At 42.5% G+C, this 24044-nt stretch overlaps 1 protein-coding gene across 11 annotated transcripts in view; it reads right to left on the reverse strand.

Moving 5' to 3' along the window:
- The window catches only part of LOC147034110 (uncharacterized), an 89989-nt gene that overhangs the window by 64061 nt on the left and 1884 nt on the right, over positions 1-24044 (reverse strand). For 7 of the 11 annotated variants that reach the window (XM_085876632.1, XM_085876613.1, XM_085876623.1 and 4 more), the window contains exons 2-8: positions 22559-22650; positions 22016-22106; positions 21868-21920; positions 16890-17015; positions 16652-16744; positions 12815-13714; positions 11831-11884 (exon numbers count right to left, since the gene is read on the reverse strand). In XM_085876632.1, coding sequence (XP_085732758.1) covers positions 13706-13714; positions 16652-16744; positions 16890-17015; positions 21868-21920; positions 22016-22106; positions 22559-22650 — 464 coding nt within the window. In that variant the 3' untranslated portion in view covers positions 11831-11884; positions 12815-13705. Of the gene's footprint in view, positions 1-8526; positions 8846-10619; positions 10711-11085; positions 11175-11569; positions 11699-11830; positions 11885-12814; positions 13715-16651; positions 16745-16889; positions 17016-18817; positions 18910-21867; positions 21921-22015; positions 22107-22558; positions 22651-24044 lie in introns of those variants that run through there. The other 4 variants (XM_085876582.1, XM_085876574.1, XM_085876571.1 and 1 more) reach the window with 4 other exon arrangements.

Genomic DNA, 24044 nt, shown 5'->3' on the forward strand with positions numbered 1-24044 from the left:
CTGCCTGGCTTGTTCTTTCATATTCCCCAGGTGAAGGTACTCGTGGGAACGGATGATCTGTATTCAGTTCAGGGACAGGAACAGCAGTGTCAGGATATAAATAAAATGTGATAAAAGTGGGTTTTATCCATTAAACACCAAAAATAACATTTTTATATCTGATCTGCATTTCAACTCCCTATAAATCAATATCCTACTCCATCTTTCAACAGTTTGTGATTTCTGCCTTTGATGTTAAACTCGTCCTGGACATCGTTTTTTTTACTCGACACGGTCAAGGCTCATGGAAGAGCAAGGTGATTGAGAGTACGACTGTCATTTGGGCAGCGTGGCAACTCCTGGAAACATCAAGGAAGGAATGAAACAGGAAAAGAGGAGAGAAGAGAGAGGAGGGAAGGGAACAACGCAATCTGTAAATAAGCAGGTGAGGCTAAGAAGGGTTCATGGGGGTAATGAAGATGGTGGGTCAAAATGCGGAGGGTGACGTGAGATAAGGGTTCACTGTCGGCTTGAAACCCTGCAGGAAAGAGTGGGAAATCATAACCTCCTAAATACAGTTCTCAGATGGGACGAGTGAGGAACAAGAGTGGAGGTTTGCAGTCAGCCCGGATTTTTGGAAGTTTAACCAGTCGGCGGTGCAGGTTCAGTTATCGGAAGATACTTCAAATGATAATTTTTATAATCTCACACCTTTAGATACCTGGATATCCCTGGTGATGAATGCCTGGTGAAACAATTTATTTAATTTGTAAAACTTCCTCGGTTAGAATTTTGTGATTTATGTTTCCGATTGTGATTCACGGAGTCATTTCACGGAACCAGGACACCGAGTTCAGCAATAACCAAGTCCTGACATCATTGATTTACGGGGGGTGATTGTGACCCGACATGAGATCACGAGATGTTTATTTGAATTTTACATTTATACAATTTTAATATATCAAAGACCTTTTCAGTTTCCACAGTTAAAAGTCTGATTTTGTGATGCTCCAGTAACCTCACAGCTGTACTGTCTGTGAAGATTTGAAAATGTAAATTCACCAAATCCTCAGTGGAATCACAGTGATAGAAAAGGAATCTCAAGCCAAGTAACCTCCTCGGTTCACCCGAAGGGGGCATCGTCGGGTTCAGCGTGGACCTTGTGAGTTTACCCAATGTTTTTGAGAATTGCAAATGGAGGAAGGGTCACTCATTCATTTATAATACTCTTTGTGGTCCCTTCAAAGAAATGGGATCCCATCTGCAGATCCTGCCCGACAAAAAGGTCCCTGTACTATTTACCTTTTCCTATCCTTCACCGAGACAGTCAAAAACCAACAAACCATGACGTTTTTCAGTTCACTAATTGAACTGTAAAATGAGGACAATGACACTGTATGGATGAACTGTGAGATGATGTGCAACCAAACACGTGATGATTGACTTGAGTGTGTTATGAGCAGTGGAGGATGTCTCCAAGAATTGATCATGAAACAATGTATGGTCCACATGATGAACCAGCACATCTACGGAGGGTAACTTACCTGCACATCTACAGAAGGTAACTTACCTTCACATCCACAGAGGGTAACTTACATCAACATCCACATATAACATACTTCACAATGATCATTTTGCTCTGATATGCCATAAATTAATTAATCACAAAATCATCATACACACTTTCATCCAATTAATTAAATAAACGTATTGACCAAAAAAATATTAAAAGTTTTTTGTTTTCACAATCACGTTTTTGTGAGGCCATGGACTTACTGATCACCGTTCATAAACGGAATCAATCTCCATGACGTCACATTGGTAAAAGGTGAACAGTCACAAATGAAAGGTGAAAGTTCACAAAATGTAAAACTGTGAATTAAATATTTTTGATGTAATTCTGTGCTCCAGTTCATTTTGTTCACTTTCTCTTCTCTCCATGAACTGCCACTAACCCCCACTAACCTCCACTAATCCCCACTAATCCCCATTAACCCCTACTGACCCCCACTAATACCCACTAACCTCCACTAATCCCCACGAACCCCCACTAATCCCCACAAACCCCCACTAATCCCCACTAATCCACACCAACCCCACTCATCTCCACTAACCCCCACTAACCCCCACCTATGCTCCCCCCCCATGGTTGCCCCTTACCCGTTGTGACTTGAGAACCCATCGTCCAGGACGAGTCCGATTCGCGGACACAGACATTTCCCGGACTCGGTCCAGTTGGACAATTCCCGAAGAAAAAAGTCCGAAGAAGGAAATACAAATTCTCCAAATCAGCGTCAACATTGTGAGAGCTTGAAAACTTGTTTCTGTCGCTGTGAACGAGTCGGTCGTGGAATGTGCTTTGTGCGTCACAATGAACGTCTGTGCATCACAATGAACGTCTGTTTTCAAGATGAACGTCTGTGCGTCACGATGAACGTCTATGCGTCACGATGAACATCTGTGCGTCACGATGAACGGCTGCACGATATTGTGACGTCATTACGAGCACAACAACAGCCTGGTCCCAATGAATAATCGGATTTTTTAAACACACGGATTATTTTATCCTCATGTTTGTGTTCAGTTCCTGTTCTTCATAAACTCTCAAAACCCAAACTCAAATGAAACAAAACACAAGTTCGAATGTTTGAAAGTTTGGAGAAATTAAATAACACGGGCGGGTCACGTGACTCCCCGTAACCACTCCCTGGTTCACCCAAACTCGCACACATCAGTATAAACGACTCTGATACATCACAATACTCCTGTTTAATTTCTCGATTCAGGTTCTGGAATTCTGGAAAATTCTGGAATTCTGTAAAAATAAGATCCATCGACCTTGTGTTCGCCATGTTTGTTCTCGCCGTGAAGACACAGACGGACATTTTGTGTCCTGCAGCTTGATGTGTTTTTGAATTGAATTCCGATAATTTCCCACTTGAATTCCTCTTTCAAAGGACTCTGTTTGTAGGTAAATCTTTGTGTTTGCAGTTTTTATGGACATGGTGTGTGTGTGTGTGTGTGCGTGTTTCCGTGTGTGTGTGTGTCTGTGTTATGTTTCCGTGTGTGTTTGTGTGTGTGTGTGTGTGTGTGTGTGTGTGTGTGTGTGTGTGTGCGTGTGCGTGTGCGTGTGTGTGTGCGTGTGCGTGTGCGTGTGCGTGTGCGTGTGTGTGTGTGTGTTTGCGTGTGTGTTTGTGTGTGTGCATTTGTGTGTGCGTGCGTTTGTGTGTGTCTGTGTGTTTCTTTCTGTTTCCGTGCGTGTGTGTTTGTTTGTATGTGTGTGTGTGTGTGTGTGTGTGTGTGTGTGTTGTATGTGGGTGTGTGTGTGTGTGTGTGTGTTGTATGTGGGTGTGTGTGTGTGTGTGTGTGTGTGTGTGTGTGTGTGTGTGTATGTGGGGTGTGTGTGGGTGTTTGTGTGTGTGTGTGTGTGTGTGTGTGTGTGTGTGTTGTTGGTTGTTATCTCCATATGTGGGTTTCATAAAGTGGATCGGAGTCCTCCCAGGTCTCGAAGTCTCCACCTCCCTTTCTGGAAGTGCGCTCACCAATCATGGACCAAGGTGTGAGGTTTTGTTGGTTTTAAAGTTTTGTTCCGAGGTCTTTTTTGAGGATCATCATTGAGCCCAGGTGGCTTCCAACCAGGGGTAGACTGACGGTGTTGTGCGCCTTCGGGAAAAAGGGGTCTCACCAGTTTACTCTGAAACCTTTAAATATCTTCTTCTCCACAAAGGCTGGACAGATCGAGGGGAAACTTGACACACATGTTCCCCAAGACGTGGGTTACAAGTGTGTTGCGGAATAATTGATGGGGCACATGGTTTGGCAGCCATATTGGATTGAAGAAAAATATTAAATATTGTTTTCTCTGGAACTGCTTAACCAATCGACGTGAAACGTCACATTTATGATCTAGTTGTGATGGGGAATAATACATATTTTAAATTTCATCTTCATTGGGTGTATGGTCTGGCACCCAGAATTATTTAATTTTTTGAAATTGGTTCTTTTTGTTTTTTCATTTTTATTTTTTGAATTAGGTTCACTTGGCTGTGCCTGGATGGATTTGAGGGTGGAGGAATAGCGCAATGGGTTTGGGTCAGGTGTCCAATCAAAGCGTGACGTCTTCGTACCCAGTCACCACTGCCAGCAGTTATAAAGTGACAGTTCTAATAATGTCTCTTATTAATTACATAACACACCAGTACACAAACATCACACAAAACAAGTCTGATGAGAGTCTGCAAATGCTGATTGCTCTTTTTTTTCTTCACAATTCCTATTAAAAGGGGGGTGGGTGGTCACTTATCCAAGCCAGATATTTTCGTTTTGCATTTTTAATTAATATTCTGAAATTTGTAGAATTCTGTTTTTTCCTTGGAAGTTGTGGGCTCCGATGTGTAAATAAAGGTGGAAAAGTCTGATTTAATGCAATTCAATTCCAGGCTATAAGGCAACAAAAGGTGTAAATTTTGAAAGGGGGTGGAGATTTTCTTTTGGAACTGTAAATACATATTTCATTGAATTCCACTGGGCAACACAGATACTACAACTCGAATGAGATCGTACACAGGTTTTTAATTCAATAAATTGGCATTTTAATATGTTTATTTTCATTCAATATTCGTCAATTGAACAAATAAAGAAAATATTTTAATTTCCATTATCTCATTCGTAACTTGCCCTGGCAATGGATACTGTTTATCAGAATCAAATTCCTGATGTTTCTGTCATTGTCATGTAAGTAACTCCAGAAAAAATACTACAAAGGCACTTGGTGGAGCCCATACCTCAGCCAGGCTGAATAGTTCACGTTTTGTATCCCACTGAGATACCAGACGGGGATCTGGACCTTGAACAGGAGCAGGTGTATTAATTACATCTTCTTATAAGACCTTGCTGGAGAGCCATGTCTCGTTTCGGTCTTTTCATGGTTTGTTATTGTCACGAACATCTGGCCGATCTCATTCACCTACAAATCAGAATTTAAAACTGATCTTCACCAAATGGTAGAATTGGTCGTAAACAAGAAACCCATCGATTTTGTGTTCAAAAGGTCAACGTGGGCCGAATTTGAAAAATCCTCAATTTTCTTCTGATTGTCTTGAAATTTGAACAGGATTTGCACACAAGTCACTGAAGTTAATCCCAATTATTTTTGAGGTCAAAACTTCGGTGTAATTTCTAAAAAGGGAGAGAGGGGTAACAGGGGAGGGGAGAAGGGGTGACAGGGAAGGGGAAGGGGAGAGGGTGTATTCTGGCAGATGTGACGTGCAGTTTAATGTTTATCTGAGAGACGGCACACGCGTTGATGAATCACCCTGCCTGTGATACACCGGGAATTGCTGTGGCAATTTATTGTTTTGAGATTGTAACAACTGAAAACATATTTTACTCGTTGTCATCGTCTTATTTATTTTGCCTTCCTGAAGGCCCGGTCACACCTTGACGTTTTTGCCAGCGATGGCAACGTATCAAAATGTATGTAAAACGCTGGCTTACGTTGAACTTTTGATGTTTTTTTTTAAAGATTCGGACGTACTCATAGTGACTTGGTCTTATGTATAACGCATTGGTAATGGACACAGAACGTTTCGTTGTGTTATAGATAACTTATACCAACGAATGCTGAACCTGTTGTCGGCCTACACAACCGATGCCCAACGATAGTCTAACTTAGGCATAGCGCGTTGGACGCATCGCCGACGATGTCGTGACGTAGCCTATTAAAAGGCTGACGCACAACGATTCGAATCATAACTGCCGTAGAAATGGAAGTGACAACATCGCGGTCACACCTTGGCGATCTTGTCAGCGTATGCCGACCTAAGAAAAATGTGTCTAAAACGTTGGGGCACGTCAAATACGGTATGAGTAAGTTTGGTATATGTGAGTAGAACGCTAAAGTATGCTATCATACGTCGTAGTAAGTAGAGTACGTCAATAAATTTTAAACATGTTCAAAATTTTTGGACACACCTTCCGCATGCGATGGGGATAAGTTTTACACACGATATGTGGACGCTTACTAACGTCCACAAACGCTACTTATAAGCTACTCATAAGTTGAAACACGTCGTGGTAATGTCTTTTTTACGCGAAACTTATTTCTAACTTATGTTTGACGTGCTTTGAACCAATTCTTTACGTAGTCCCAACACACATCGACGTATGTAGACGTATTCCAATGACGTCTTCCGGTCGACAAAAAAAATAAATGAACGTGTTTCTAGCTTACAACTGCCATATAAAGACGTGTTCCCAGCGGTTTTGGGAATTGGTATATAAAAATGCTGCTCATAAAAGGGGAACCCGACAGTGTTTTCGAGTCCTTTTTGAGTCGATGTCCATGTCAGCAGTAACAGTATCAGTATCAGTATTAGTATTAGTAGTAGTTTGTTCATGTTGGCAGTAGTAGGCGAGTGTGAGGGGGAGGGTGTGGGTTATGATGGATCGTCCTTGCGTCCGCGTGTCCACGGGTAGGAGACATCTTTTCACCATTGTTCGAAGTTCTTCGCGGCTAATTTTTTATGGGGCTTTTTCAACAATGAGCTATAGCTTGTTTTTACGATTTAGGTCTATTCATAATGGGTTGGACAAATGCACAATGAACTAATAATGTGCATAGAGCGCTTTGATTACTTATAGAAATGATATACCAACGAATAATTATCGTGAAGCCGGCGTTCACAAACTATGCCCAACGATAGCCTAACTTATCCATATCGTGCGGCAGTTTATCTTTGCCGGTGACGTAGGGTTTGCTATTCATAGGCTGCCACTCAACGATTTAAATGGCTGCATCTCCACTATTGAAAGTAGACGCTTGCGCTCAACAATTGGATTTTTTTTTACACTCAACGACTTTTAAACGGTACCACTCAGCTATTTTCATTGTTTACAATGAACGATTTAAATTGCTGTCACTCGCCTTTGTTTTTTGACGCTGGGGTTTTGAAATTTGAAGCGTTTCTTCTGAACGTGTTAAAACGCTCAAACTCGACTAATTTAAATAGACGCTGCCGATGGACAATTGGAATCATAGCCAAGCTAGACATCGAAGTGTGAACATCCTCGTCATGCCGAAGAAAAGTTTGAAGAATGCTGCAAATAAGTGTCCTGGCCGTGGCCGTGGACGCTGACGCAAGGACGATCCATTATACCGACGTCTTTCAGCCTATGAGTAACTTAAAAGTAACGTCTGTCGATGTGTGGCAACGATCGCGTAACGTGCCAACAACACGTTAATCATAGGTTAGAAATAAGTTTCGGGTACGCTAAACATTACCTCGGCATGTCTCAACTTATGATTAACTTACAAGTAGCATGTGTTGACGTCTGTCAACGATCGCAGACCGTGCATACAACTTGTGGCCAGCGTAGCGGAACGTGTGAGTCATACGCCAGCATACGTCGTGAAATTTCAAGCATGAAAAAATTTGAGGACAACCAAAAAGTACAACGTTTAAAGCCAGCGTACAACGACGTATGGCAGTGTTTTTCAGCGTGCTCTCAATGTTATCAAAACTTACCCATAACGTATTCAACGTGTGCCAGCGTTTTAGAAAAAAAATTCAAAAATCGGCATACGTTGGCTAAAACGTCAAGGTGTGACCGGGCATTAACTCCGGAGATGTTACGAGTATTCCACTCAAGCAAGCATTCTAACGAAACGGTTGAAGAAACTTTTAAAAACAAAACATTTTAATTTTCCACAAATTTAAATCTATGCCGAAATGACTTGTCGTGGAATAAAGGATCGTTAAAAAAGGGGAATCGTGATGTAAAATAAAATCGCACATTTTCAGCGAGTGAACCACCGCACGATCAAACGCAGGCGAGTGGGCCCTGAACTTTGTTCAAGTCGATTGATATATTCAGTGACAGTGTAAGTATTGTGAAGTGCTCGCCACATGGCTTCAGCACTCAAGCAAGCACTCCAATGAAATGGTTGATAAGGAATGGCTGGCTTGGCAAGCCATTGCCGATTGGTTATATATAAACACCATGCACATGTTGACACCCGGAATGTCAGGCGATGTACAAATTGGACATGTGATTACTTGTTCGCAGTTGGAACTTTTGCCGAAGTCAATAAGGAAGTTTAAATTTTGAAATTTGGCTAAGATTTAGACATTCTTGAGGTTATGGAATGTGCGGAAATTAAATAAAGCCACGTAGGTATGATAATTAATCAGGAAATCTATGACAGATGTGAGGAAAGTGGGGGAGGAACTTTATCGTGAAGAAACCGTTGTTGCCTGTTTCAAGTCAAGGAATTGTTGAGGACAAAAGTAAATGATGCCTTCAGACTCTGGAGGGCTGAACAAGATGGCATGCCAGCATCTTGGGAAAGCTCATTTTGGTTTTTCCTGATCAGCACGCACAAAATTATCTTCAAAAGGGGTGTTTGAATTAACTCCAACCCCCAGATTTCATTCAAGCACCACCTTGGAGTGCCTTGAATATGCATACAAAGTTTGTGGCTGCCATATTTCATGATCTTGGAGTTATGGAGCAGATGGACGGTCGGATAAACAGACATTGACATTGATTATTATAGATTTTATTTTATCTTGTTTTGTTTACAGAGATTGGCACAACACAAGCTTAATCACTGTTATCTGGGAAGTACACAAATGCATCAAAGAAGTTTTATTGAAAACAAATGCAGAATATTGAAAGTACATCAACCAAGGAGAAAGGAAATTATTGTAATGAGCTTTCAGGGGAAAGTAAAAATGAACACAATCTTTTCTTCATTCATCACGTTTGGTGGAAAGATGTATGCTGGAGAATCTCCCAAACAAGCCTTTCCTCCATTTTGTCTCTTGAGAGGGACTGAGAAAAATCTCTCTCAGAAGACAGTTTCCTGCAGGATTAACAATGTCAAATGAGTACAAGTCTTTTACTGTTTCAATCAAATAATGGAAATAAGTTCTTATTTTTTGATACATTTTCATTTCACACCCTCATTTCATACCATAACCATTCAAATTTAGTTTAACAAAACTTTTCAATCAACACACTTTCCCAGTTCATCCATTTGGCTTTAATCACCGATCATGGAAATGGGTTCATGTTGAATCACTTTTATACTTTGATACCAAGAGGGCGTTTGAACCGCAATGATACTTGGACCCGATGTTGGCCTTTCAGTCAGTGAAGGATATTAGGAGCAGGTTACTGCAATGTACTGGCCACATTTGCCACGTTTTCCTCCCTTTCCAACCATTTGATTCGCTGATAAACCATCAGGAAGGCTTCCAAATATAATTATCTCTGACAACAAAGGTTGGAGGAGGTTATGTGTTCACCCCCATCTATCTGTTTAGCTGTTTGTTTGCCCATGTACAGGATATCTCAAAAGGTTGTGGATGGATTTGAATGAAGTGATTCGATTTTCGGTGAAGATCCGAATCCGAATCCAGAATCCAGATTTTCAAAGTGATTATTCACCATTGACTGATAGATTGAAAACGATCCATAGCATGATATCTCAAAAAGTTGAGAACGGAATTGGACAAAATTTGGGAGCAGAGTTGGTTCAATGACAAGAACAAGACTTGAGGTCCGGATCCAGATCCGTGATACAAAAATAGTGGGATACAAAATGTAAACTATTTAGCCTGGTGGAGGTATGCACTCCACCGAGTTCCGTTCTATTTTTAAACACAAAGTCCCCATATTTCAGCCCCAAGTCGATGTAATACAATATTGTTGTATTTGTCACCGGCCTTGGTCCGGAACAAAAGTTCAACTCCCATTCTGGTCGACAGGGGTGAAGCCACACCACCGGTCCATTCATGAGTCTCGTGGGCTTCCAAACAATGGACACGACTGCCAACCGAGTTTGATGTACCAAGAAAGGGTCTCGGTCCAACGTACCGTGTTCCCTTTGCAGTGGGAAACCGAAACCAATTAGGAATCATGATTCACACCACACTCCAAATCTGATTGGTTCGTGCTGAGGAAGATCTGGCCTGTGACACTTTGCAATTTCAAAAGCATGACCCACCGATGCAGATTGTTCCTCTTATTGGCACACAACCACAAAGAACCACGCACACAACTAAATGTGACCAGGCGAGTTCATTTGTTTTGAAGTTGTGTGATTAAAAAGTACAAAAATCAACAATAATCTCCTCTTACCCATGCACATCCCGAAACAAAACAAGCAAACACACGGAAAGTCCTCAAATGTCTCACTTTGGACCCTCAGACAATCGACAGTCGTGGACATACAGGGTGTTTCAAAAAGACCCGGACAACTTTGGTTGTTGATATATTTAGAGCCACAAATTATATGACACCCTTTGGTTTATAGGATACAGAAACCATCTTCAAAGGCTGTTGGATCCCCAGAAAGAACAGTGGATGGATTTGTGGAAAAGAACATTAACCAAAGATCACACCAGAACAGTGGGAGGAGAAATGGGAGGAGAAATGACGTGGGTTGGGAGACGCATCCATCGATTACCTACATAACGCATCTCTATCCCAACACAGTACGTGATTCTGTTGCTCACATGTACAAGGAAAAACCAGGAGTTATGGTAAGGAATTAAAATACATTCCATCATAAAACTTTCCATGACAGAAATCAAACAAATAAAATTAATAATTCTGAAAACAAATGGCTGTACCTTCTCATGCAGTCTCTCACTATTCCTTCATTGAGGACTTGAGAAAATAGCCTTCACCTTGGAGTTTTGCATTTTCAGAAATGCATTCATTCTGTGGGAGGTGAACACAATTGGAATATAAACAAAAGCTGCAGAGATCCACGGTCTCGCCTGCATTGCTGAGCCATACGCAACTTTGAGCCAATGTGTGCTCAGGTGGTGGTCAAGGAAATCAAAGTTAATATCGGTCAAATTATTTCTCAACAGGAGGTCGAGTGCTCAGGTCCATTGCCTCACTTTTGTCCCAGTTCATGCCCTCTCATTTGTCCATCCTCCCCCACCTGACCAGGTAGCACACATTCCAATATAATCCCATGTCTAGTTACCATCCCCAATTCTCAGTTGTTTATTCCTTTCCACCTCTATTCTCTCGTATTGGTTCTCATACCCCTCCCTCCAGCCCTTCAAAATTGCTACCGATTGTTACCTCATGCTGTCTTCCAAACCAGGTCTGTTCTCCAGTCTTTCAGGTTCATGTAAGATGCCTTGGTCTCCCTGTTGATGTCCTCAGTCATTCTGTGAAAAACCAGGATAATGTTGAATCTCTGAATCAAGGTTTAAGAACTTTATAAACAATTTGACATTTGTCTTTGCAGCATAAAAACCATTGACTCTTCTTGAACATTTTTGGCATGTCAAAAGTTTCTACCAGGTTTCCCCGAACCTCAGCACTCACAATCATCTTCTGAGTGAGTGGAGTCGAGTAAAGAGCTGTGAGTGCAGAGGAGTTCTCCTCATGTTTGGTTAATGGGAATGAATAACTTTACATTCCCAGATGTTCGACACAAATGCAAAATAGACATCTCCATTTTCCACAGCTCATCTCCAACAATAAATAACAGGATTCTTTTAATAAAAGTAAACAACCAGACATGACAGACAATTAACTTCTTCCACCTCTCCCCTCTTACCACCTTCACAAACCAATAACTCCTCGAGGAAGAGTTGTTTTCCCTCATCAGTTCAGAGCAAGTGTCACATGATGGCTTTTCATCAGAAACGTTTCTTGTGTTTTATCCAATGAGTATCTAAATCAAAGGCTGCTCCACACAGGAACCGACAACATATCAACAGGGTTAATCAAACATCCTTGATGTCACTGAATAATAATTCAAGATGTAACCACAGCAGGTGCACCATTGATAAGTTAGTTATTTAAACTAGCAGAGTACCTGACTGACAGGTGATCTTGTGCCAAGCAAGCAGCACGATATTCTGACACACACCTTTATGGAGGCGAAAAAAAACAACAACCAGGTTACGTGCATGAAGTAAAAACATAACTACTACTTATAATTCAAAACACCTCACTTCCCTGGAAAATGTGGGGACGGGAATACTGTACTGTCAATGGTGGAGACTTGTAATTCCCTCCTCCACCGGGAGTCAGCGTGACATGACACACATTCATATCGAGAATATGATTCCTCTCTCCCTCCCCACCCCCAGACCACCGGTAAATATAAAAACACCCCGATGCATGAAATGGGGTAATGCTGATCATATGTAGCAAGTCTGAATGTAATCATCTCAGGACTGGAGAAGGAGGAGCGCGACAAACAAACACTGGTCCATGAATTATAGTGAGGATGTCAATTTCACCAGGTGGTTTCTGATGATAAATGCTCTCCTGGGAGTGATGTGAAAACACATCGCTGGAATAATCTCCTCTGCCTGTGTGCTCCTTTCTGAACGTAGACCCATCTGAATAACAAGTGAGTCTGACTTGTTGATATTCACTATTCACTCCTACCTTGTTCTATTTTCCAAATGTAGCTCTTTGAATGATTTTTCATTTGTTTGTCTGTCCGCTCCCCAACAGCCCGAACTACTCAGACAATTGTTCCGACACTTTTGGAGGTTGCAGCCACCGTCCCTGTGATGGCTCATGACAAAGTTTTGTGTGTGTGTGTGTGTGTGTGTGTGTGTGTGTGTGTGTGTGTGTGAGTGTGAGTGTGAGTGTGAGTGTGAGTGTGAGTGTGAGTGTATCACCTCCAGAACTCCAAAAGCATGAAGCCTAATTGCCTGAAGCTTAGCATCCATTCAAAGGGAACCCCAACTGAGTACATGAAGGAAAATTGGGTGTTTGGATTAATTTAAACTCCCCTTTTGTGGATAATCGATCAGCTTGCTGTCCCTTGCCAATCCAGACGTACCTTTTCCACCATTTTGTTGGAGTGCTTGCTTGCGTGCTTGAGCCACTTGGAGAACGCTGTGCAAGCTTCGTTCTCTCCAAACTTCCACAGCGATACCGTGGCTCGGTTCTCCGTGGGAACATCCCCGGAGGTCGGAAGGGAAAATAAATCAAAAGATTAGAATGAGTAAATAAAGGAACAAGTGAACTGCGAGTTTTTAAGGGAGGAGAGAACTCTCACTCTCTCTTCGCTGTCTCACCTGGGTTCAAATTCCAACTCGGTGACAAACTGTCATCTCGGTGTTTCACAGGCAGAGTGATTCATCAATGTGTGTGCCGTCTCCGGATTGACATGAAACTGGTTGTTACATTTGCAGGAATTTCACCCCCTGTACTTCCACTCCTCCTCATCCCACCCCCCCTCCATTTCACTCTCCACCACACCTCTCCATCTCTCACACCCCTCTTAATAAACTCGTCGGTAAAGTGACGGGTTGTATTTGCTGGTCTTCCAATGAAATGTTAATTTGTTTCACAACATCGTGTCTGTATTTCCATTTGCATGTTCCTATCGAAAGGTGATGCGAGATAAGGGGTGCTTTAAGGAGATTGGGAAAAGTGAACAAAGTTATCCAAAGAGACAAGATTAATTTTGAAAACGGAGGATGAAGGGCACAGGTATCATTTGGAGTGACTCAGAGTCAATCTCCCCCCCCCCCATGCTCCCTCTGCACCCCCACCCCTGCACTTCAATGTGGAGCAGGGAGATGATAACTTAAGTCTTATTCCAGGTGTTGTACATAAAAAAGTAATTAACACTCACACTGATGAATGGTGAGTTGTCCTGCGATGGTGATCAGCCTTGGAACAGGTGCATGACTTGTGCATGCCCTCATCCTCCTTCAAGTACTTTTTAGAATTGCTGCAAACAAGAAAAAACAAACAACCAATAAACAATCATCCTGAGGTTTTGCACCAAAGAGTGTGTCATCCTTTGGAGGGACATTAAGCAGGGCGTCCCATTTGCTTGCAGTTGTTGGTCGAAGTGAGAGATATCCCGTTTCTCTTTTTCAAAGAGTCGTCCATTGTGTACCAGTTCCATGGCAAAACAAAACTTTTATGATATTGTTGCGGTTTTCGGAACCACATGCATCCAACATAAAGTGGTCTCAAGACAATTATCCCATTAATATACGTGTCGATAGTCCCTTCCCTTTTGTCTCGCGGAACAACAGGGGCGTGCGTTGCAAGGATCTCATAGCTCGGTTTGCTTACACCATTCCTTCTTCATTTCACTTCTCACTTCATTCCTACTCTTCTTTTCTGATTATTCCTGAGGGAAATCTGAGTCACGTACACCCTTCGCTGTGAGATGGGTCCTCAGCGCAGGCCCAGCAGGCATTACGCTGGACACCCCTCCATAGAAAGCACACTCAACATGACGCCCACGCTGCACGGAACACGTACCGAGGAGACGGAAGAAACAGCACCTTAGAAAGGGCGCACAAACACCACATGAGCATCGACAGCACAGAGCTCCCGTCCTCAAGCGATCCCTCAATCGAGGCCAATAATAGTAAAATGACAACCACACCGCGTTTGGCGGGATGCGAGTGTGCAAGGTGCAAGTGGCGCGTTCCTTTCAACCCATTTCTGGATGAATTATATAGATCCGGTTTCGCCCTGCGCACACGGTCGCAAAATCGGGCAAACACGAGCGCTGGCCACGTGCGTAATGGCGGATCTATGCGCACTGTACAGAATATGCTCGAAGGCAGACCCGTGCACCGCCCGCGAATTTGTTATCATACAGAGCAGGGCACAAATGGACACATCTTACTGTCTGTGCATGGGTTCGCCAAAACATCGTACCTTCGGTCCTCGCTGGAGGCCGCGGACGGCGAGCATCTTCCCGCCTCTGCGGCCAGCGGGACTGCGATCGGATGGAGGCATATTGTGCAGCTCGGGCCACGTGGCACACACGGAGCAGGCGTGTTGGCCAGCGCTGGTCGGTGGCGCCCGGGCGGGCGTCAGGGCATGTCCTGGGGGTTCTTGCAGGGCGATTCATGGCGCGGAGTTCGGTGTGGGCGATTCGTATCATGTCGTGAGGTCGGAGCAAGACATTTTTGTGGCGTGGGGTCATCTTGCAGTTTTCGGCCATGGCGGCCGGGCCGCGCAGGGGGTCAGGGCCAGTGAGAGCGCCCAATTCGGGTGACACTGCAACGCTTCGGGTTGGCCCCGCGCCGCTGGGCCTATAAAGGTCCGAGCATAGTCTCTCTCCCCTCTCTCCCTCTTCATCTTTCCCCTGCCTTGCCTTGCCTCCCGCTGAAGCTGTTAGCTTCGACTCCGTACGTCATCACCTCGACTCCTCCTTCTGTCGTCATCGCTGGACTCCTCCTCCTCTTCTCCGCCCATATGACACTGACTCCACACACCCACCCACCCACCTACCACTCCGTACACTCGCTCTGGGCTCCACCCTCCCAACTCAAGCCCCTTCTTCACGACCACGATCTTGACGCGAGCTGCCCGAAGCAAGAGGCGACGCGCCAGCTATCAGGGGGATACCGCCCCACATTGCACTTCCCCTCAAAAGTATTGGTGGCGCGTTCGGGTACCGCCTGGCAATTATACAAAGGTACCGAGAGACCGTAGCCTCAACTCCTCTCCTGTCTTGTTTCAATTCCCCTTCATCGGGATTTCTGTTTCTGTGTGTGTGAATGTCCTGGCACTTGTCTATACAAGTAAGCCTGCACAAGATTGTTATTATTATTTTCGGGTTCGGTCTGCTCTGCGTCCACTTTCATAAGTTGCTTGTTATTGCCGCACAACACCTTTCTTCCCTATAAAACTATTCCCTGAACCACATACTTTTCCTCACCCCATTGAAAATAAATGATTATTAGAAATGTTCTACACTCGTTTTTGTCTTTTCCTTCATTGATCCAGCATGGTCTGAGTCCTAGATTAGCCGGGACTTGATTCCCAACAATCCCTTCCTTTCAGCCGGTACGTCCATGGCAGTGTCGCTCGGCTGCATCCGATCCGGTGAAGTGATCCGGTCTGGTGGAGTGACCGGTTCGGACAAGGTGTACCGAGGGCGTGTTCCCCGGTAATTAAATCATGTGGCTATTTTAGGTAACCGGATTAACTAGACGGAGAACCCCAGGTCACGTGGTTGAGTTATTGGCGTCTATAGTCGGTTAAGCGTGGTGTGTTGGCGCAGTGGTTAGGGCAGTGGCTTGGGATCCAAAAGGTCCTGAGTTCAAGCCCCGTTGGGCCACTGAGTTAATACACCAGGGGGTTGACTTAGCCTGTCATCCTTCCGAGGTCGGCGAAATGAGTACCAGTGTACTGGGCCGGTGTATACCCCGGTTAGAATAGGTGTACCATTTCCCTGTGTCGCAAGAGGCGACTAGGGTTGCGTCAGGAAGGGCATCCGGCGTAAAACATGTGCCAAATCACTATGCGGATCATATGGATGATCCGCTGTGGCGACCCCTAACGGGAGCAGCCGAAAGAAGAAGAAGAAGATAGTCGGTTAAGCGACCCGCCGCGTCACGGAATTATCCGTGTGGGACGGCCTACAATTCCGGGGAGTCTGGGGGGAGCAGAGATAGCTCCCCACCATTGGTCTTCTCACCCAACCCCCGGCCCGCAACAATATTATATTTTCCCAGAAAAGTAATTTTAAATGTTTGATGAAACATGAAATGCTACTTTTTAACAATATTGGTTGTGATAGTGTTCTTAAACCTAAGTATGATGTTTTATCATGAACATAAATATCAATGTGATTGAAAATATGATTGTTGCTCAGAAATCTTAGTGAAAGACATTGAAATGAAAGTTCTTTTACCTTCGTCTCACTCCTGTTCAAGCGAGCCCGTGCATTCTCGTAATTCCGCTGCAACACCTGCATTTTAATCTCCATCATATGTTTGTTTTCCAGCTGCAAACCACACAGTTTATCACAAATTATATAAATATATTGAATTAAACCTCAATAAAACACACATTCACCCTCAATCACACATGCTCCCAAATTACATGATTCTCCTCTTTAAAGGAAAAAGGATGATCATCACATCATTTACCTCCTTTTGCAGGTTCTGCACCATCGTCTCAGCATCGTGCAGTTGCTTGGTTCGCATCTCGACGACCACTTGGAGACCGATTACCTCATTTTCCAGAAATTTCACACGAGATAAAGGGGAATTTGTCTGTAAAAGAGGATGAACGAGGTTGGAAACAAAAAAAGTTGAGGCAGTGATCAAGACTGGACCAATTATACACATTATATCCTCATTACATGGGGATCATACCGACCTTCGTTCATACATCTCTCAATTCCTCAAATTGGTGTATTTTTATCCTTGTATTAACACACTCTTATTTGATATCAGTTTATTTATCTCATCCACAACAGAGTGAAGATGAGCTATGAAAGCAACAATGATGTCCTTCAGGCAGTCAGGTGAAGGGTCCACAAATAATTTTTCATTTTCCCCCTCCCCCCCCCCCCCCGACGACTCCAGGAGGCTCAACAGATCATTTAAAAACTCGGCATGATGGTTCGTGACGCCGATACAGAAAAACTAACACAGCCCTGATTTTCAATCCAGGGGGAGAGATAATTAATTAACTCAAAATGTAATCTATGTTTGAATGTCCATCACATGACTATCCCATGACCCAGATTCCTTCATCTCACGAGATTGTGAATTAGTAATAGGACCACAGGACTTGTTGCTGATCAGGGCCCTGGCCTGATGCTGTAACCCAAACTTGGTAACATTCTGACTGGTGGGTCTGGAGAAGAAGATATTTAAACGAATTAATGCAATTTTCCCCAAAATTGACAAAGTCGGATATTTTGACACACTTCCGGTCACATGATGACTTTGCTAATTTAACATCCCTACCTTGGCCTCATGTTGTCACCCAAATATGACTGGTGGGTCTGGAGAAAAAGATTTTTGAAGAAATTTACTAAGTCGGCCATGTTGACAGACTTATGTGACATACTTATGTCATGTGACCGGAACGAGCTTTGTAATTCCTGTTATCGGTCACGAGAGGAACATTGTTGCCAAATCGGACCAGCCGTTTGGCCGGAGAAGTCGAAAAAGTAGAACTGACGGACGAACGGACGGTGCGCGATTACAATACATTATCTGGAATATAAATTACAGATAAGCTAAAAAATAGGGGTAATACCCCTGGGTGCTCACTCACCCCTTTCCTCCATGAACCCCCCTCAGACCCCAATTTTTTGACGTCATGAACAAGCTTTCATCGATCATGAGTGATGAAGGTTGTGGTCAAGTTTCATCAAAATTGTGTGTGTAGTTTCAGAGAAGACGTTAAAAGTGTTTATGGACGGACGGACGACGCGCCATCCCAAAATCTCCCTGGAGGTATGTTCCAGGTGAGATAATAAATAAACTAGAACGACACTCTTCGACCGTTATCCCTCCACCCACATGATGACATCATTATAATACTTGTACAAAGTTTGACTTTGATCCTTTCAGACGTTCTTAAGTTATTGGAGAAACAAAATCTTATCACTGACGGACGGACAACCCGGAAACATGTCAGGATAAATCCGAAACGACTTCGTCTGGTGGAGACGTAAAAATGATTTTTCATCATTCAATTTTCACCTCTTCATTAAATTTGATCTTCATCATAATATAATTTAACATGTTGAGTAAATTTTAACGTCAATGTCAGTAATACCGTCTTGCATTAAAAAACATTAAATTAAGCGAGGGGAGGACAGAGCATGAGGTTTGGAGTGGGGGGTGTGAGGACATTCTTTTTCATCCATTGTAGACCCTGGAGATCCTGCAGACCACAACCACGTAGTCGTAGTAGAAGTAGTTGTAATATTCAATGAAACAAACATTCAAAAAAGACAGAAATGGTTGTAAAATAGTACATTGTAATATAATGTAATTAAATAACGTACTAATAAACATGCAGAAAAAAGGGGCACGATAACAAGGACCAAACGTACTTGATCAGCGCAAGCCAAACAGGATAAACCATCTCCATTATACATGTAACACATGAACATGACAGAAGAATGTTCCTGGAACGACCTGTCACCTGGACATACCAAGAAAGGGACATGACAAGGAATGTAAACGATTTGCATTGCAAAGTAACGTGACCACAAGGCAGGATTGACACTGAAGGAGAGTGAAGAGAGCAGAAAGCAAGAGAAGGAGGAGAGAAAAGGTGAATGAGCACATCACAAGGTGGAAAGAGAGATGAGGTAATCATGAGAAAAGGGGGAAACCAGGGTGAGTGGGATGAATGAAAGAAAGAAGGAAAACTCAGCAGGGGAGCCAGGCTCAAGAAGGTTGAAATAAGTGGAGAACTAAAAAGCATGAACTGTCTGAGATCAAAAGGCAGGTACAGGTGTTCCCATGTAAAATTAACATAAAAAGAGATCACCAGCTCCATTGTACATCAAATATAAATTGGAATCATAAATAAAATCAGCAGGATGTGAATAAAAATATTAAATTTTTTGGGATACATTATTGAGGCTCATATGAGAGTTAAATTATACATACAGAGATATGACAGAAGTAAATCGACACCTTAAATTTCTTCATTTCATCTGTATCACGTAGTTTTACTCAGTGATTTTTACTCATATTCGAGGATTTCTTTGCAGAAACGAGTTCATGGGTCTTGTAAGACAATTAACCATGCCTCGCAACCAGGGAGCACATGAACTTTCCGATTTTCAAAGAGGACGAATTGTTGGCCCATCGGAAGGTGGAGTCAGCCGGCGTCAAATAGCTCAGAACCTTGGCATTCCGCTTTCTACGGTCAATCGGGTGATTATGCAATTCACCAGAGAAGGCAAGGGATCCATAGCTTCCTGTTCTCGTCGACCTGGGACTCAGAAAGGTGTCTTCGAGATGTCAAGCGGTCCGTTGTGAAAACTCTCCATTGCAAAGCAGATGCTGCAGAGGAGGTCAGTTTAGCTCGAGAACTGCCGTGCGGTACCTTCATCACCTCGGCTACTATGGGAGAGCAGCTCGGAGAAAACCTCTTCTTAGACCGGCCAACATTCAAAGGAGAATGAAGTGGGCTGACGAGATGGCCGGTCAGACCCGTGAGTTTTGGCAAACTGTAATTTTTTCAGGTGAGTCCCAATTTACTCAATTTTCTGACAGTGGACACGTATTGGTCTGGAGACTTCCCAATCAAGTGTTTTCTTTGAACCGATTGCAGCCAACTGTCAAACATGGTGGTTTTTCAGTGATGGTGTGGGGAGCAATCTGGAGCACTGGTCGGTCAGAGCTTGTGGAGTGTGTTGGCAACACCAACTCTACGATGTACATTTCTATCCTTGAGGATGGACGTCTCCACTGGTCAGATGGTCAAAAACAATACTCTTCCATGAACAGATGGAGCTCCATGCCACTCTGCAATAAAGACCAAAGAATGGCAGGACAGAAATGGGATCAAGCGACTTCCATGGCCAAGTCAGTCTACTGACATGATTCCCATTGAACACCTTTGGGCCAAATTGGATCGAGCTGTGTGGAGAAAGTCCAGGAAACAAACATCATGAGCAGAATGGCTGACCTGTTTGTGTGAAGCCTGGACAGAAATCCCCACAAGAGAAAATTTCAGAACTCGTTCGTTCTATGTCTGAAAATGTAAAAGCGTTGAAATCTGCAAATGGCAAGTCTACAAAATACTAGTGAATGTATTAAAATGGATTTAATGTTCAATAAATAAATTCTTTTAAAATCATGGTGTCAATTTACTTCTGTCATGTCTCCGTATATAAAAAACACACACCCTTGTTTGATACGAGTGTTTTTATCCTTGTGTTAACACACTCTTGTTTGATACGAGTGTTTTTATCATTGTGTTAACACACCCTTGTTTGATACGAGTGTTTTTATCCTTGTGTTAACACACTCTTGTTTGATACGAGTGTTTTTATCCTTGTGTTAACACACTCTTGTTTGATAGGAGTGTTTTTATCATTGTGTTAACACACCCTTGTTTGATACGAGTGTTTTTATCCTTGTTAACACACACTTGTTTGATACAAGTGTTTTTATCCTTGCGTTAACACACACTTGTTTGATACGAGTGTTTTTATCCTTGTGTTAACACACCCTTGTTTGATACGAGTGTTTTTATCCTTGTGTTAACACACTCTTGTTTGATACGAGTGTTTTTATCCTTGTGTTAACACACTCTTGTTTGATACGAGTGGTTTTATCCTTGTGTTAACACATCCTTGTTTGATACGAGTGTTTTTATCCTTGTGTTGACACACACTTGTTTGATACGAGTGTTTTTATCCTTGTGTTGACACACACTTGTTTGATACGAGTGTTTTTATCCTTGTGCTAACACACACTTGTTTGATACGAGTGTTTTTATCCTTGTGTTAACACACACTTGTTTGATACGAGTGTTTTTATCCTTGTGTTAACAAACCCTTGCTTGATACGAGTGTTTTTATCCTTGTGTTAACACACTCTTGTTTGATACGAGTGTTTTTACCCTTGTGTTAACACACCCTTGTTTGATACGAGTGTTTTTATCATTGTGTTAACACACTCTTGTTTGATACGAGTGTTTTTACCCTTGTGTTAACACACCCTTGTTTGATACGAGTGTTTTTATCATTGTGTTAACACACCCTTGTTTGATACGAGTGTTTTTATCATTGTGTTAACACACTCTTGTTTGGAATGAGTGTTTTTATCCTTGTGTTAACACACTCTTGCTTGATACGAGTGTTTTTATCCTTGTGTTAACACACCCTTGTTTGATACGAGTGTTTTTATCATTGTGTTAACACACTCTTGTTTGGAATGAGTGTTTTTATCCTTGTATTAACACACCCTTGTTTAATACGAGTGTTTTTATCCTTGTTTTAACACACTCTTGTTTGGAATGAGTGTTTTTATCCTTGTGTTAACACACCCTTGTTTGGAAGGAGTGTTTTTATCTTTGTGTTAACACACTCTTGTTTGGAATGAGTGTTTTTATCTTGTTTGATAGAAGTGAAACTCGTACCTGAAAAGGAAGCTTTTGCATCGCTCCATTGTATTCCAGCTCAGCCCTCAGTTCTAAAGAGATAAAGGATTTACAAGACAAGTTGATCATGAAACTTTCTGTGACAGAAATCAAAGAAATATAATCAATAATTCTCAAAACAAATTACCTTCTCGTGTCGACTTTCGCCATCTTTCCATTGAGGACTTCAGTAAATCGAGTTCCTCTCGGAGTTTCTTATTTTGTAAAATGCATTTGTCCTGCAGGAGGTGAACGCATCACAAATTTAACATGATTCAAATACAAACAAAGGGAGCAGAGATCAAGGTCAAGCCTGTATGTCTGAGCAATCGGCAGCTTTGGGTCAATATTGGTTTCAGGAGGTCAAACAGAGCACACGTGGTTCCCTTGAACCTCAGTGTTCAAGATCACCACGAGAGTAGTGGAGTCCAGTGGACAGTTGTGTGTTCTCTTCAAACTGACAGCGGAGCTTTTGTCACGTCTGGTTACTTGTATTGAATAACTACACATTGCTAGTTTACACGATACTACACAACACAAAACGGACATCTCCATCTTCCACATCTCACCTCCAATTATGAAGAACAAAATTGACAAAACAGACATAACATAAAATTAACTTCCTCCACCTCTGCCCTCCTCCAACCACCACATATGAACAATGCTTCAAGGAAGAGTTGTTTTCCCTTACCAGTTTGGAACATCTTTTACATGTCGGCCCCTTCGTATAAACTTTTTCTTGATTTGGAAGTGTCTGTGTGAGAGTCTTCGACAAAGAGGACCCTGCAATGTACAAACAGGGTTAATCAAAGATCCTTAAACTTTGTAAATCTCGACCAACAATAAACAATCATCTTGGTGTATCACAGGTAGGGCGAGGCCTCAATGTGTCTCGTCCCTCGGAGGGATGTTAATCTGGTTGTCCTGTCTGCTAACATTGGTTTGTGCATCCTAAAGAGCACACAGCCTCCTTTGTAACGTTTTCACTAACATCCTGAATAACATTAATTTCTCTTCTGACAATTGTAGGGAAGGCAAAGGCAAACCACCTGTTGTCATCCTTTCTGTGGACCTTCTTCCACACTGAACCTACCTTCGAACAGAGCAGCACAGACAGGAGGTTCTCACGGCGCTCAAGTCGACGTCCAATGATGGGACAGGTGATGCTTTTGAGTCCAGTCATCCTTTCCCTATCAACTGTTTTGCAAACCGCTTGACAATCCGCATGGCAAATGGACAAAGTGATAAGGAGCGGCTTTGGTGAGCGTTAAGCAAGCCGCTTGTGAAAGGAACACCTACACCTGTTCATAAAATTCTGATCTTCACCAAGATGTAATCAATTCAACCTTCTCACACACTCAACGTGTCCACAAAGTTTCGCAGTACATGGATATACAGTACATGGATACGCAGTACATGGATATACAGTACATGGATATACAGTACATGGATACACAGTACATGGATACACAGTACATGGACATACAGTACACGGATATACAGTACATGGATGTACAGTACGTGGATATACGGTACATGGATACACAGTACATTGATATACAGTGCATGGATATACAGTACATAGATATACAGTCTGTGGATATACAGTGCATGAATATACAGTACATATATCAGTTCATATATAAACAGTACATGGATATACAGTGCATGGATATACAGAACATGGGCATACAGTACATGGACATACAGAACATGGATACACAGTACATGGATATACAGTACATTGATATACAGCACATGGATAGACAGTACATTGATATACAGCACCTGGATAGACAGTACATGTATATACAGTACATGGATACACAGTACATATATATACAGTACATGGATTTTGAGTACACAGATATACAGTACATATATACAGTACATATATGTACAGTACATGGATAAACAGTTCATAGATACACAGTGCAAGGGCATACAGTACATGGATACAGTACGTAGATATACAGAACATGGATATACAGCACATATATACAGTACATGGATAAACAGTACATAGGTGTACAGTACATCGATATATAGTACATGGATATGCAGTACATATATACAGTATATTAATATGCAGTACATGGATAAACAGTCCATATATATAGAGTACAGAGATATACAGTACATAGATATACAGTACGTATATATATATATATATATAT

This window comes from Eptatretus burgeri, chromosome 1 (genome assembly GCF_056783735.1).
Source record: "Eptatretus burgeri isolate ZD-2024b chromosome 1, Ebu_testis_v1, whole genome shotgun sequence".
Lineage (NCBI taxonomy): Eukaryota > Metazoa > Chordata > Myxini > Myxiniformes > Myxinidae > Eptatretus > Eptatretus burgeri.